At 39.1% G+C, this 17010-nt stretch overlaps 1 protein-coding gene across 1 annotated transcript; it reads left to right on the plus strand.

Annotated features, from left to right (window-relative positions):
* Window positions 1-993: 993 nt before the first annotated feature.
* LOC114582541 (vomeronasal type-2 receptor 26-like) lies at window positions 994-8592 on the plus strand. Its single transcript, XM_028703637.2, has 6 exons — window positions 994-1115; window positions 1942-2233; window positions 4789-5640; window positions 5848-6075; window positions 6855-6981; window positions 7654-8592. The coding sequence occupies exons 1-6, from the start codon at window positions 994-996 to the stop codon at window positions 8553-8555; spliced, it is 2523 nt and encodes an 840-aa protein (XP_028559470.2). The 3' UTR covers window positions 8556-8592.
* Window positions 8593-17010: the final 8418 nt, after the last annotated feature.

Below are 17010 nucleotides of genomic sequence, written 5' to 3' on the forward strand. Positions count from 1 at the left end.
TGAGTCATTAACATTAGCAATAATCAGTTAGCTTCTCTCTAACTGAAGAGGAAATCACATTTAATTTTGCAAGTGTCCCCCCCCCCAAAAAGCCATAAGCACATGGTAGACTTAGATACATGTCCTAAAGCCAATTCTAATATGGTAAAGCACAAGGCAGATATTCTGATCCCAGGACGTTTCTTTCTCAGCTTCCCTTCACAAGACCAATCCTATGCCTTACACTATTTTTCCCCTTTCAAAACAAAAAAGTATAGCACAGTACAGCTGAGATTTTGCAGATATGTTTTCCAGCTACATTGCTATACCTGGAAGCACAATTGTTGGGAGAGTATTGCCACCCCTGCAATTATTGAAATAATTGCTTCTCTCCCCGCCACCTGCTTTCTGAGGCCCTGTGGATACACAGATGCTACTTGAAAAATATTTTGCATGTGTTTGATGCAATACCTGCGAACTATTAACTTGTATAAATAAGGCATTTGAAATACATTGTCAAGACTGCAGGAAAAGACAATGTTGATACTGTCTATCTAAGATTTTTGTGGTCTAAAGAATCAGTATTGGTTGGAGATGTGTGTGTGAGTCTCAGTTTGACTACACTGTTGCAAATATTGGTAGACTATTACTTGCTTTGACTTTGGTGCTATGCTGCAGTTAAATGATCTATTAACCTCACTCTTGTAGCTAGTTCACTGAAGGAAAAAGTGCTGTGCAGTCCATAGGTCATGACATTAGGCTAAATGAGGCACCAGTTTCAACAAATGAGTAAGTTCAGCTTGGAAAGAGAAAAGGCTTCTCTCTGGGAGGTCTGCTGTAGCTTAGGTTGCAATTCTGTGTGCTAGAGACTTCTATCCAGTTTTGGCCATTGTTGGGTGAAGTGCTTTGCTGGTTTACAAAACAGTTATGCTACTCCTTCTATTGCTACTCCTAACTCCTCACACTGTTCAGCAAAGTATGATATGTAGCCACACTTCAGAAAGAGATCTGGTAATGTCTGAGAAATATGAGCGAGGGGGTCATACTATTGGTGGTGTTTTTTCATTCCGTTCAGCTGCATTTGAATTCAACAGCTTTCGGAAATCTGCTGCTGATGCTGGTATTTATCTGACAAGGTAAGCACTATGCATTTTTTAGAAATATAAAAAATGCCCTTGGCTACATTTGAATAAATACAAAAAAGCCCCTCACCCCACACTGGCACACGTGTTTCAAAAATTAATTGGTATCTATTTTTTTATTATCTATTTAATTTTCAAAGGGCTTAATCACATGAAGATGCCCTATAATACTCTGGTTCATATTTTAAAAAAATGAAATGGAAATCATTTTAATATGATAGCTGATTCAGAGAGTATGCCAAAATCTACATGCAAATATTCTCATAAAGAGAATGGCAGAGCCACTGACCATCCTTCAAAAAGCTAAACAACTTTGGCTGATCTCTTAAAAAAAAGCTCCACCCCAGGCACCAGCAGGGGTTGCTATGCTGCTGTCTGTGCTGGATCCAAATGGAAGAAGCAATATGTTTTTGGTTGTTAATGCATTGAGCCCCTCACTCCTATGTTCACTCTGCTGACATCCATTCCAAGGAAACTGAACCCTAGAAAAGCATTTACTTCGGAGGGGGGTGGTGGTGAAATTTTGAGACTTTGTGCAATGAATAAGAAAAATATAATTTTGTATGGCTCATTGTTTATTGAATACTTATACTAGCAATTCAATAACTCAAAACTATATACGTATGCAAATGTCATTACACTTAGATGTTCACATTTGAATGCAATTAAGGTTGCATGGTCAATGTAATCTCATCTTTTTAGTTCTGCCTCTTTCATTGGAAACACATATTAGAAATACTGTACTGACATGTATCACGTTTTTTCTTTAAGTAGTTGCCAGCTGAAAAATTTGTAACTATCAGTCCAATCCATGTTGTAGGGTGCTACCTAAGAATATCCAACATTTCCTGGCTTTTTGGTTTGCCATTATTGAAGTCAACAGGAATCCAAAGCTTTTACCTAATGTCACTCTGGGTTTCCGTCTACTTGACAACTTGTGCGATGGAAGACTCACTTATTTCACAACAATGCAGTTGCTCACATCAGGAGGTGTTAGGACCAATAATTATAACTGTGATACAAAGAACAGTGTCTTGGCCATTGTTGGGGGACTTGCATCTGAAAACTCCATTGAAATATCAAATATTGCGAGCACCTACAAAATGGCTCAGGTATGGACTTTTGGATTGGGAAGAGGGGTCATGTACTTTCAGAGGACTGTTCATTCATCAAAATGATTCATTTATTAAACATTCATCCTGATTTGCTTAGACAAAGCACTGTAAAGGTTAGATTTGCAGTCTTAATTGAGCATTCATTCTGATTGCAAGATAATAAGCATTCACCCTCATTTCTTTGTGAACATTTTATATGTGTTGCTGCTAATTGTATGTATACACACAAACACATGGTTTTGCTTATATTGTTTATATTGGCTGAAACAGAATTTCATGCAACCCCCGAGTATGGTTTCTTGATTTATGAGCAATGTGTCATTCTTTTGCACATAGATGTCCATAGGGAACAATCCCTCCTCCATGGTAAAGTATTATCCTCATATTCCCAGCTTTCTACTCATGCACACTTTCACTTGTCATGTGCCAAGAAATAATGAGTTTGAGTTTTCTGCTTGTCCCACACTTTCTAGGTGCAGGTGTGACTGGTTTTGCTCTTGCTTTACCACTTTCACTGGGAAAACCCACTCTCTAGAGATAAATTGGAGCAAACGTTAATCCAGAGAAAACCTGTCTGACATTTGCTCCAGCTGAGTGATAAAGATCAAGTTTTCTCCAGGGGAAAGTGGTAAGGTGAGGTAAGGTGATGAGCCCTTTGTTGAGAGAGAGAGAGAGAGAGAGAGAGAGAGAGAGAGAGTGTTTCTAGTATTTTTAGAACCTGAGATGTGAAACGAAATGTAGACATGATTCTCCTTTTGTGTGAGAAATTAGATTTATCCTTTTTTCCAGCATTGCTCCCCCAATCTTGCCTCCCGCCCAAAATTCCTGTGAATGCCCATGTGTATATAATGAACCAGCTATTGATCTTTTGTCTCTATTCTGAGTGGCAGCAGCTCAGCAAATTCTTAGAGAGGTGTTTGTTGTGAGTCACTTGAACTTTAGATGCACAGGACTGAAGATGGTACCTTTTGAACATTCAGTGACTATGTACCATCAAACACATCAAAATGGCCCTGTGGAACTCTTTTGCAACAGAGGATTGGCAGATATAATCCCAGTTTGCTTTCAGGCATCTTCTACACATGGTATTATTCAGGAAGACCTTTTGAACCTGCAAATCTTTGCCAACCATATTTTACACTTATAAATACTTAAATACTATATATTAGATTTTGTTAAATATAGGACCAACCTAATTAACTTTAGTATTTTCCAGTTCCAGTAGTAATATGTTTATGTGGCTAACTTTCTCTGTTTGTTGTTACAGGTAAGGCTTTACTAGTGAGTGGTTGTGGACAAACCTATAGTAACTCCAAAGCTACCAATGTAGTATGCTTCATCTATGGGTATTCACTAGTAATGTCTAATACAGGGATCACCAACCCATGGATGCCCTTGAGCCTCTTTCTTTTTTTCTTTCTTTCTTTCTTTCTTTCTTTCTTTCTTTCTTTCTTTCCAAACACTTTCATTGGATTTTAATAATGACAGGCAGATATAAAAGGAATAAGTGAAATAAAGAAAGGTTTCAAAAAGATTAGCTGACACAATTGTCGCATAATGCAGCTATGTGATCTACTGAGTCAATAACTAATCATACCGAGTGGCAAAGAATGTGTGGCCCATAATTACAAAGGGTTCCATGGTCTAAGTGAAAACATTTTATTATTATTATCATTTCAAAAAAGAATGTAAAAAGTAATCTTGAACTGTAGCCAATGCTGACACTTACATAGACCTGTAGTACCCCATGCTTCTGAGCCACTGCATTTGTGTATAAAATAAAATTAGGCCGAGTGGCAAAGAAGCGATCTCTGAGCTTCCATTTGCTGGGGGAAGTAAGTCTCTAGTCCTCCTTGAAAGCAAAATGTTCAAGTATCCCTCTAGACAATTTTTGTGAGGCAGCCAGGCTGCTCCTACCTCTTAGGATTTTAGCCAATAATGAAGTCAGAAATGAGCTAGGCAAAATGAATCAACTGGTTCCTAAATAATTGCTGTCTCACCTTCCCAGTTACTGCACTTTTCCTGCTTCTACTTTTCTAATGCCTACCTTACTCTCAAAGCACTTCAGGGACATCTATGGATTGCTTCTGTGAGTCATTAACATTACCAATAATCAGTTGGCTTCTATCTAACTGAAGAGGAAATCACATTTAATTTTGCAAGAGCCCCCCCCCCCCCAAGCCATGAACACATGGTAGACTAGGATACATGTCCTAAAGCCCATTCTACTATGGTAAAGCACAAGACAAATATTCAGATCGCAGGACATGTCTTTCTGGGCGCTTCCCAGTTACTGCAGCTTTCCTGCTTCTACTTTTTTAATGCCCTCTCCCGCCATACTTTTAAAGATGCTCTTCACACACAATAGAAAACCTATATATTTTCATAAATGCTAACAGCAACTTTTAAACCCTCATTCCGCTAATACAGATCTTGAGCACCTCATCCAGTTTTGCCTTACAGTTATTTGGATGGGAAATACTGTTTATGGAAGGACTGCAGATAAAGAATTTTAAATCAACACCTTACATGTGGCCTGTGTTCTCCTCCAGCTCAGTTATGGTTCATTTGATCCAGTGCTAAGTGATAAAACCCGATTCCCTTTCTTCTATCGGATGGTACCAAATGAAGTCATGCAGATTAAGGGGGTAATCCAGTTACTCCTGCATTTCTCATGGAAATGGGTTGGTCTCATTGCCCCAGATGATCACAGTGGAGAAACCTTTGTTCAGACTCTGAAGGGATTGCTCACTCAGCATAATCTTTGTGTGGCTTTCACTCATAGTATCTTGGCAATAACCTCTGCCAGTGACACAGATATAGAAAAGGAAGCGGCAAAAATGTATCACACATTCTCTCAAACCAAAGCCAATGTGGTTGTTGTATGTGGGGATTCCCAATCCCTAATCCTATTTACTTTCTGGATAGATGTGAATTATCAAGGTGCTCAAATGGCTCTCATAGGGAAAGTTTGGATCATGAATGCCCAGTGGGACTTTACTGCAGTGGACTCTCAGAGTTTCTGGTCTCTAAAACATTTCCATGGTGCTCTGGCTTTCACAATTCACACAGCGGTTGTGCCAGGTTTCCAAGATTTTCTTAAGGCCTTTAATCCTCAGCGATATCATCCAAAAGACGTGTTCATGAAAGAATTCTACAAGAAAGTATTTCACTGTGGAGTTATCTACTCTGATAGGACCAGTGAGATAAGATGTTCAACAGAGGAACACCTGGAGTCTCTGCCAGGAGCTGTGTTTGAAATGAGCATGTCTGGTCAGAGCTATAGTGCCTACAATGCTGTTCATGTCATAGCCCATGTTTTACATGAAATGCACTTATCCACCTCCAAGCACATAAAGTTGGGGAAAAGAAGCAGATTCAGACTGAGGAATGTGCAGCAGCAGGTAACATGTTTCAATATTTATTATTCTTTTATTGATAGATGATGCTGATCCTGATGGTGATGATGTGACCAAAGTCAATTTGCCCAACTTGATGCCCTCCCTAATTTGAACTGAAAATCCCATCATCCTTGATCATTCTCCAGGCTCTAAGATTTCTCCAACAATCCCTACCATATGATGTGATTGTTTTGTTTTGTTTTAAAAAAGCTACACCATATGTTAAGAAACATCAGGTTTAACAATAGTGCTGGGGAAGAGATATTTTTTAATGAGCACCAGGAGTCTACAACTGGATATGATATTGTGAATTGCTATGTGTTCCCTAATGGATCCCTCATTCGAGCTAAAATTGGTATAATGGACGCCCATACATCAGTACACAGGAAGTTTATCATTAAAGATAATGCAATAACTTGGAACAGTTGGTTCAACAAGGTGGGTTATTTTAGTCATTAATATTATATGCACAAATAACAAAGTCATTGTGTCATGCTTCATAAGCCATAAGTTCTGCACCACCCACATGCAAGAGGAGACATCAGCAGTGTAAGAAGTTCCCCAGATATCTAGAAAAGTTGGGGAGCCTCTAACCCCCTGCAACTGGCACTTGGGACTCTCACTAAGCCACACTCCTATTTCCTCTGCTTTGTACCCTCCTTTAGAGTTTTTGCCTCACTAGAATGTGCCCTTGAATGCCCACCATCTATTATACAATGGTGTGAGGGAATCACATTTGAGCATATTTTCTATAGACATCAATTTCACTTGAATACGTACTTCGACATCTAGAGGGTTTATATGAATTCATACTTTTAACTTAAGATGCATGTTCTGATGGTTACTATGCCCACAAAATAACCTATAGTGTTTTGTTGTTGTTGTCTTTTTATTAGTATTTTTAAATTTTTCTTTCGTTCTTCACTTTCAGTGATTTCCCCCCTTCCTTTTCTTACTTAAATATGAAAATAATAGAAGGAAGGAAGGATAGCATGGATAAATTTGCCCCCAACAGAATGGTGATGTGTCATTCCTTAGTCATAGGCCAGTAAATAGTGTGACCTTTATTTGAGTCAGGGGTAAGAATGTAATACAACTAGTGCAATAATCTCTGCTGTTCCCTATGTCACTATTCACAGGATTACACCTATCTACCCCAAGTGAAGGATTAGCATCCTCCACCAGCAATACTTTAATCACCTTATTTTTCGGTTTAGGCCCTGCCCCGCTCTGTGTGTTCTGAAAGCTGCCATCCTGGATACAGCCAGAGAGTTCAGGAGGGTAAACAAGTCTGCTGCTATGATTGCACTCCATGCCCAGAAGGGATGATTTCTAACCAGACAGGTAGGAAAGTCCTGGAGTCCCATAGTTCTTTCAGTACTAAGTATGGGGCTAGGTGAAATTTCTTTCTCCACTTCACAACCCAATTTGTATGAAGTGAAGGTGTGTGGACAAGTGGGCAAGAATTAGAGTGATGGAAAGAAAATGCCCAGGCTCTGTAACATTTGGCTGGGATGCCCCTGAGAATGAGACTGCATGATGATGTATTGCCATTCCCAGCACTGTAAATCTGACTTTAAAAAGAGAAATCTTCATACAAACTACCATAAGTTATAGCCTGAAGAAGGGAAGAACATGCATGCCAACTAATTCCTCCAGGTAAGCAACAAAGTTAAAATTCAGGAAGCCTAGCAGCAGTGAAGCTGAAAGCCCCTCCCCACAAAAAGAAAACAACTAAATATAAACAACTAGCTATTAAAAACTGGAACCTCTGTATCAGGGCTACTTAATGTGGTGTAGTCAAGATATACTTGAACTCCAGCTCCCATCATCCCTGACCATTGGTCATGCTGGCTGGGAATGACGGGAACTGTATTCTAACAATATCTAGAATATTGGCTACCCCTGCTCTACATACATTTCTGATGGGCTTTGCCCACAAAATCCTCGTTCCCCGATTCTACCTTGATTTCACCTGTTATCTTACATCACTAACAGTTTCTACTCTTTTAAAAGATGCAGATCATTGTGACAGATGTCTAAATGAGCAGCACTCCAACCAAGAACGGAATCAATGCATTCCAAAAGTAATTCACTTCCTCTCATATGAAGAACCTTTGGGAATGGCTTCAGCTACCTGTTCCCTCATGTTGTCTTTAGTCACTGCTCTGATACTTCAAATATTCATTAAGCATCAACACACTCCAATTGTCAAAGCCAACAACCGAGATATCACCTACATTCTGCTTGTCTCTCTCCTGTTTTGTTTCCTCTGCCCCTTGCTCTTTATTGGTAGGCCAAGGAAAGTGACCTGCCTTCTCCGACAAACAGCATTTGGGCTCATCTTCTCTGCTGCTGTTTCTTCTTTGCTGGCCAAAACCATCACTGTGGTCCTGGCTTTCAAAGCCACACAGCCAAGTAGCAATATGAGGAAATGGATGAGGAAAAGAGTAGCCAACTCCATTGTCCTGTTCTGTTTCCTTGGCCAATTTGTAATATGCACTGTATGGTTAGGAGCAAACCCTCCCTTCCCGAGCTTAGACATGCACTCTGAAAGTGGACAGATCATAGTTCAGTGTGATGAAGGATCAGTCACTATGTTTTATTGTGTCCTCAGCTACATGGGCCTTTTAGCCATTATCAGTTTTCTGGTAGCTTTCCTTGCAAGGAACCTGCCAGATAGTTTTAATGAAGCTAAATTTATCACTTTCAGCATGTTGGTGTTTTGCAGTGTTTGGGTCTGCTTTGTTCCAACTTACCTCAGCACCAAAGGGAAATACATGGTAGCTGTGGAGATCTTCTCCATCTTAACTTCTGCTGCAGGTTTACTTGGCTGTATCTTTTTTCCAAAATGTTATATTGTCATTTTGAAACCTAGTCTTAACACTAAAGGGCATCTCATAAGGAAATCCGACTAGTATCATCTTTGTGGCATCTTCTTCATTTTCTCATCAGAAATCAACCTCTGTTTTGACCCTAAACTCATCTTCCAGAATAAAGCATATCTGCTCATCTTCCAGAATAAAGCATAAAGCAAAAATGGGGGGGGGGGGGGTAATCATGAAAAAGGCAAGTTCTAGAAATGTATTTATGTGTTTTCAGATTAGGTTTGTGTTAATTTGAAAATATATTTTGAGAATAAGGAAAGAAAATACAGTGAAGTTACTCACTTTCCCCTCCCATGCATACACATCAACATGAATCAGTCAAAACTGATAAACATGGCAACTAAATTGTACATACGTCAATCTATCACCCATTTATTCTGGTCTTTACTCTGACCCTAAAAGTCATGAGGTTCATCAACATTTCTCCAGTCTACATGTTATTTCCAGATACCTGATCATGTTTATTTATTCTATCTCACTGTCACTAAACACTGAGAATGATATGCTGTCATTTCTGATGTGAGGCATGTCAATTGTGAGGGGATAATTGAAATAAGTTATTTCCAATGTACCAGCACCAAGTTCTTATAACAACAATTTCAAGGAAAGGAAATCATTATGAGATTGGTATCTCATAAATTGGGTCCCAGGGGCCAAAGGGGAATCTCTATGGGAAGTGAAAACATTAACCAGTCCTACTGAGAAATAACAGGCCATACATTAATAGGAAAACAACATCAATGGTGTTGCTGACCCTGTTGCATTAGAATCAGTGTATAAATAGTTACCTCACAATGTTGCTTTAGAATTCAAGAAGATCACCAAGCAATACTAATGGATGATCTAACTATAGACAACCTGGATTTCTGCCATCTTTCTTTAGCTTGAGAATAGTTGTATTTTTAATGCTTCACAGTGGTACATGGTGTAATCATTTTTGGAATAAAACTTCTTACTTGTCTTCCATGCTAAGTTTTCTATTCTTGAGAGAAATTAAATGCACCTTCAGATATCTGCAGTGCTTATGAGGTGTGTGTGCATTCAGATAATCTAGGAGACAGCTGAGGAAGGTGTATAGGTGAACCTCCCATGGTTCTTTTAGAAATTAAGGCAGGAAGAATTGTTCTGGGTATTTGTTTAAAAAAATCATATTGAGAGGGAGACAATGACTAACTTGGGCAAGAAAATCCCTTTGGCACACTGACAAAAAAGGTAAGTTGTTTTTTTTGGGGGGGAGCATATAGTGATGGGCCATCTTGCCCATTGCCCTAAGGACCCTTAATCGATTATCTCAAAACAGATGTGTGCGAAAGCTATGGAGTGTAAATGGCCCACACTGGAATAGAGTACTTGCAAATCTTTCTGCTTCAATAGAAGAATATAAAAAGGTCACATTCTCAGAGTCTTCAGCACATGGGCATTTAAACACTGCTTGTTGTTTCTAGTTGAATTCTGTTTTGAAATGGTCACTTGAAATGTCTTTTTGAAAGCCTCTTGGTGTTTTGCTCAAGTAAAAAACTGATAAGGAGAGGTCTGAATCATAGCACAGTCCCAGAGCACATGTTTTGCATGCAGAAGACGCCAGGTAAAAAATATGATGTAGCAAGAATTGGAATGGGGAATAAATTTGGTAGCGTGTTAATAACTTTGAGCATCATCAGAAAACAGCTCTCAGTCATTCATTTGTTTTCCTAAAAACAGGTTTCCCCACTGAGACTGCAATCCTATACACATTTAATTGGGAGGAGGCCCCAGTGAACTCAATGGGACTTATTTCTGCAAAGATGTGCATAGTATTGTGCTGTAAATCAGCAGCTTTTTCTGTATTCTATGGTGAGCTGTGGTCCTTCTGCATTTTGCTTACTATGCATGAAAGGAGCAGGAGTGCAGCCCATATCAATTAAAATCAGTACTAATGGACCTACAGTCCAATTACATATCAAGAAGTACTGACATTCACATCAAACCTAATTAGAATTAAATCAGAGGAGAGACTTGTCTGAGATCTTTATGTCTGGGGTATGAAGAATTTATTTTTCGGGATGCTTAAAACGAATAGGGACTGCAAAGAGCTCTAACTTATCCAAACTGAGTAAATACGCAGTAAGATGGCAAATGCAATTCACCATAAACAAGAGTAAAGTGATATATGTCAGGGAAGGGAGGAATTTTAATTTCACTTATGCATTCATGGGGCCTGAAATGGCAGTGACTCACCAGGAATGAGACCTTGTAGTGAAATTGAATAACTTAATGAAGTTGACAACCCAGTGTATGGAAGATATAAAAAAGTCAAATTCCATGCTAGGGACCATTATTTTTAAAAATGAAAATAAAACTGCTGTTCTACAAATAAATGGTTTGATTGGTTCTGGTCATCACCTCTAAATGATACAGTATAGTAGGGATAGGTTCTGGAAATGGAAGCCAAATAAAATAAGGTGATGGAGTGACTAAACCATGAGAAAAGGTTACAGCATTTGGGAGTTTTTAATTTAGAGAAAAGGTAAATAAGACCCAACAACATAAAAGTTTATAAAATTATGGATGCCATGGAGAAAGTGGGTAGAGACATTTTTCTCCCTCTATCATAAGGCTGTAATTTATGGAAATCCAGTGAAGATGAATGTTGGAAGATTCATGACAGATAAAAGGAAGCACTTCTTCATGCAACACATATTCAAACTATGGAACTCATTCCCATGGGAGGCAGTGATGTCTACCAACTTGGACGGATTTAAAAAAGGATTGGACAACTTCAATGTGGATAAGGCTATCAATAGCTACTAACCGTGATGGCTATGTTCCACCTCTACAAGTAGGAGGCAGTATGCTCCTGGATACCAGTTCCTGGCAAGCTCAGAAAGGTAGAGTGCATTTGTGCTTGAACCCTGCTTGCAAGTTTCCCACAGGTATCTGTGTGGCCACTGTGAGAATAGGAAGCTGAAGTGGTTCGACGACTGGCTTGATCCAGCAGGTTCTTCTTATGTTTTCATGCTATGTTCACACTCTTTGTGTGAATGTTGCCCAAGTGGAAGTGCAGCCCTTGGCCTGAAATATATTTGCTACCCCTGCTCTAGGGTGTGACACAAGAATGGTAACCTGAATAGATGAAAAAGAACTTACTGTTACATTACAAATGTAATCCACAGCTGCCCTGTGAGTGTAAACGCCATAACATGTATTATTAATATCTGTCTGAAGCTAGGTTTTTGCTATTTGTTATTAAGAATATATTATATTACTTTTATTTTGAAGGTCATTAACAGATACAATATGGTCTCAGAAAACCAAACTTCTGTGAATGAATTCATCCTCCTTGGTTTCTCTAATCCTCAAAGGCTTCAGACTTTTCTCCTGGCACTCTTCCTATTGGCATACATCTTGGCCATATGTGGGAACATCACAATTATCACCATTGTTCAGTTACATCAGAAGCTCCAAACTCCCATGTATTTATTCCTAAGCCATTTGTCTTTGATAGAAATTGGACACATGACAAACACTATCCCCAAAATGTTGTTCGACTTCTTAAAAGACAGGAAAGTGATCAGCATGACTGGTTGCTTCACACAGCTTTACTTCAACCTCTTCCTGGGCCTGACAGAGAACTTCCTGCTGGTGCTTATGGCTTATGACCGCTTCTTAGCCATCTGTAACCCTATGAACTATACCACAGTGATGAACAATAGAGTCTGTAAATCGCTGATTCTTGGGTGTTGGGTGGGAGCTTTCCTTGCTCCCTTGCCCCCAACCATTTTTCTCGCTACGCTGGATTTCTGTGGGCCCAATATAATCAACCATTTCTTCTGTGATCTCGCCCCAGTGCTGACTCTTCCGTGTAGGGGGAAATCATTCATTGAATTTTTCTTTTTCATGTCCATTTCTTCAATGGTTTTGGGTTGCTTTTGCTTGATTACGGTGTCTTATATCAACATCATTGTGACTATACTGAGGATGCCATCCAGTGGGGGAAGGCGTAAAGCCTTCTCCACTTGCACTGCCCATCTTAGTGTAGTATTAATATATTATGGCTCAGTCATCTATATGTATGTGAGGCCTTCAGCAAGGGATATCCATAATACAGACAAAGTAGTGTCTGTCTTCTATTGTGTGGTGACACCATTTCTGAACCCTTTCATCTACACCTTGAGGAATACTCAGGTCCATGAAGCATTTAAAAGCATAATAGTAAAGAAGAGAGTATTCTATTAAGGTATGCTCAATTTTTAAAAACTTCTTTATTTAATGCCAGAAATACAAATTCTAATGCAGATATTATGTGTGACTGAAATGCCATCATTTCTTATTGCGACAAATACTTGAATATCATATAGAAATATATGATATAGATTGTTGAAAAATTATGTTGTTTGTTTGAATATATTTTATTATTTTACAAGAATGAATAAAACATAACCATTTTATTCCATCCCGGGAATCCTTCTTTTGTTTTAACAAAGTGTGCTAATTCCACCAAAAGAACATGAGACATTTCTAAATTCCAGAAATAATGAATCACAATAAAAGGATACTTCATTTATGTAAGCTAAAATAAATCAACATTATATTGATATTATAGCTACATCAACTAGGCAAAGTACACAACTTAGTGAAATCCAAAATGCAATGGGGAAAATTGCATTCTATGTAAAAAAGAGTGTTGTTGTTGTTGTTTAGTCGTTTAGTTGTATCCAACTCTTTGTGACCCCATGGACCAGAGCATGTCAGGCTTCCACTGCCTCCTGCAGTTTGTTCAAACTCATGTTCGTAGCTTCGAGAACACTGTCCAACCATCTCGTCCTCTGCCGTCCCCTTCTCCTTGTGCCCTCAATCTTTCCCAACAACAGGGTCTTTTCAAGGGAGTCTTCTCTTCTCATGAAGTGGCGAAAGTATTGGAGCCTCAGCTTCAGGATCTGTCCTTCCAGTCAGCACTCAGGGCTGATTTCCTTCAGAAATAGTGTATAAGGCTCAGAAAAATGAGTACAATTTAAATACATACTTTTTGTGCATTCTTTCAAAAATACCCAAGCAAAATGGGTTGGGATAGAACTATGATTGGGCACTGAGATTGGACAGAATTAAGGTTCTCAGTATTTCCTTAATAAGAATAACAAGCCAAGAGAGACAAAGAAAAATCCATTATGTGAATCACAATGGGTGGATGTTTCATAAATTGGCTCCCATGAGCCAATTGTGGCTCTGCATGGAAATATAAAGCTTTTTTTAAAAAAAAAATACTACCGGGAGAAAGCACAACATACATTCCAGTAGGAAAACACCATCTACAAAGTAAGGACATTATAAAACAATCACCTTATTCATTTTTAAAGACTGCTTTAAGTAGATTGCCAAACAATGCTGATGGACTTTAGACTATATATACTCCTTCCACCTTTCTTCAAAAGGGAAATAGTTGTTTTCATTTTATACTTAACAATATTTAGCAGTTTATTGAGTTCAGCTTCTATTTTTCTTTGTATGCAGTATTTTCTGGCCTTGAAAGGAATTAAATGCACCGTCAGATATCTGCCATAGTTACAAGGTTTGTGTGTGCTCAGATCATTCATCTGGTATCTGAGAAACATGTAAAGATGACCCTCCTGCAGTTTTAGTTTTAGGGGGATCCAGTAGATAGGATTGATTTCAACATCTCTTAAGTATTCTTTTAGTTCAAAGTGAGAAGAAAATAAGGGTCAGATTGGGCAAGAAAATCAGGTAAGAGTTGAAAATATGTAGCAAGAGGCCACTTTCTATAATTTCTCATAATATCAATGACCTTAAAAGGAATGAATGAATGAATGAATGAATGAATGAATGAATGAATGAATAAATTTATTACGGTCATAGACCAGAAGAAAAGAAAAAAAAAACATAAAAGGCAACAGTAGTTTACGAGGGAATGATGGTGTCAATTAAAAGTTGTAAAATTATACATAAAAACAATACACATATGCACACACACACACACACACACACACATATATACTCATATATGCACTACAGTATATGTATAGACTTAAAAAAAGGGGGGGGGCTTGTCCAGGGGTCAGATCTTTTACTTTTTTACAACTAATGCCCTCCGCTTGATCGCGGCCGCAGAAAACTTGGCCACTTTCAGTGTTACTTCTGGGTTTTTATCTCCTAGTAGGATTTTCAGCTGCTGAGATTCAGATCGACCTGGAAATTTCTGAACGATAGGGGAGATAAACAGTGACCTGATATCCCCGTAAAGGTCGCAGTGTAACAACACATGTGAAGCCGTTTCCACCTCCTTCAGACCACATGGGCAAACTCGTTCAGCATAGGGTGTGCCCTCGTATCTGCCCTTTAATAAGGCAGATGGCAGTACATCAAATCTGGTAAGGGTAAACGCCCGCCTATATTTTGCGATTTGTAGATCCAGCAAATATGGGGTTAGATTAAACCCTTTTCCATAATCTTGGATAGCTGGATATTTATCTATCTTGCTCATATGGTCCTGAAGCTCTACATCTCCTATTCGCTGGCTCACCATCATTTTAGCCTTTTCAAAACCTGAGGCTATAAGTTCTTGTGGGGAAAGCCCCAGGCCCTTCAATTTTTCATAAAGCGACAATCTCCATTTAGACTGGAACGGGTCTAGTAGAGTCAATGGAGCCACTCCCACTGGGAAAAATATGAGTTTTAGCCAGAAGTGAATCTTCAGGATCCATATCCTGGCATTAATAGGGAGTTGACCTACCTCCAGCCTAATGGCAGTGTTGGAGACACAGGTAGGTAACCCTAGTAGGGAGCGGTAAAATTTAGTTTGTACAGATTCCAGGGACTTGAGTTTTTGAGAATTAAATATCTGGGTGCCATACATCAATTGTGGAAGTATTTTTGCAACAAAGACCTGGGAGGCAGCAGGAACATATTGACCTCCTTTTCTGTAAAAGAATCTTATGATAGCTCTGAAAGATCTTTGCGCATTTACAATGGAATTCTTAATCTGATGGCACCAAGATCCCTTCTCATCAAAAATTATTCCAAGATATCTAAAAGATGTTACTTGCTCAATAGGTTGGTTATTAATTTTCCATTTATGTCGGAGTTTTCTCTTGGAGAACACCATAATTTTTGATTTAGTGTAATTTATTATTAGGTGTTCAGCTTCGCAATACTCTGTAAGAGCTCGTAAAAGTTTTCTTAGACCCACACAAGAGAAGGAAATAAGTGCCGCATCATCTGCGTACAAAAGGACTGGGATTGGTATGTTGTTTAAGTTTGGGGAATGAGTACTTGCTTCCTCCATCTTTCCGACTAAGGAGTTTATATAGAAGTTAAATAGAATAGGGGCAAGAACACAGCCTTGCTTGACACCATGGAAACTTTGGATTTCCTTTGATAGGTTCCCATAACGGTCGCATCTAACACGGATCCGAGTATTTTCATGTAGTCTACGGATAAGAAGCAAAAGACGTCTATCGATGTTTGTGGCATTTAATTTTTCCCAAAGTCTGTGCCGGGGTATCAAATCGAAAGCTGATTTGAAATCTATAAAGGCTACATAGAGAGAGCCTCCTTTCTTTGAGGTGTATTTCTCCACTAGATGTTGCAATACCAGTCCTTGGTCTAGAGTTGATCTATGTGCCCTGAAACCAGCCTGGGCTTCCTTTAGGATGTGCTCCTGTTCCAGCCAGTCCGCAAACTTTTCACGTAAGTGAGTTGCATAAAGTTTGCTAATGATGCTTAAGAGACTGATTGGTCTGTAATTGGCTGGATCAAGTTTACAGCCTTTCTTGAATATGGGAACGATGATTGCCAATCCCCAGTCCTCTGGTATTATTGCTGTTTGATCTATGCTGGTGAAAAGGGTGGCAAGGACTGGGGCCCACCAGTCAATATTGGCTTTGAGAAGCTCAGGAGAGATATTATCTGCTCCCGGGGCTTTTCTGTGTTTGAGTGCCTGAATAAGCCTCCTAATCTCCGCAACCGACACCGGAGGCCACTCACCACCTGCCGCACACTGTATTAGTGGCTGTGTCAAAGGCAGAGCTGAATATGAAGATTGGAAAAATGCCTCCCAAGTCCCTGCAGGTATAGTATACTCCACTTCTGAGGAAGTAGATCGCACTCCATTTGCTACCAGTCTCCAGAAGGTGGCCGAATCTCTCTCTCTGGATGCATCTATTAGGCATTTCCATTCTCTTTTCTGTGCCAGGAGTTTTTTGTTTTTGATCAAAATTTTATAATTTCGTTTATCTTCAAACCAGCCCGTGGGGAGTTGGGGTAAATTGGCAGATCTATAATTCTTGTATTTTTTCAGTAAGTTTAGCTTCATGTCCTGACATTCTTGATCAAACCAGGGTTTGGAGTTTTTATATACTGAGGATTGCCTACTTGGCCTGTTCCTTTTTTCCTTCAGGGAATCTTGAAGGAGTGAAATTAACTCCTGAAATAAATTTATCTTTAATTCATGGCTTGAGGAAGTTATAAGGTTTTCTCTCTTAGTGAGGAATTC

The sequence above is a fragment of the Podarcis muralis genome, chromosome 13 (assembly GCF_964188315.1).
Source record: "Podarcis muralis chromosome 13, rPodMur119.hap1.1, whole genome shotgun sequence".
NCBI classification, from domain to species: Eukaryota; Metazoa; Chordata; class Lepidosauria; order Squamata; family Lacertidae; genus Podarcis; species Podarcis muralis.

Excerpts from the sequence above, each read along its gene's own strand:
- LOC114582541 (XM_028703637.2), top strand. The coding sequence starts at position 994 with ATGTCTGAGAAATATGAGCGAGGGGGTCATACTATTGGTGGTGTTTTT. Across the intron at positions 2,234-4,788 it reads GCACCTACAAAATGGCTCAG|CTCAGTTATGGTTCATTTGA; the intron begins GTATGGACTTTT and ends GTTCTCCTCCAG. Across the intron at positions 5,641-5,847 it reads TGAGGAATGTGCAGCAGCAG|CTACACCATATGTTAAGAAA; the intron begins GTAACATGTTTC and ends GTTTTAAAAAAG.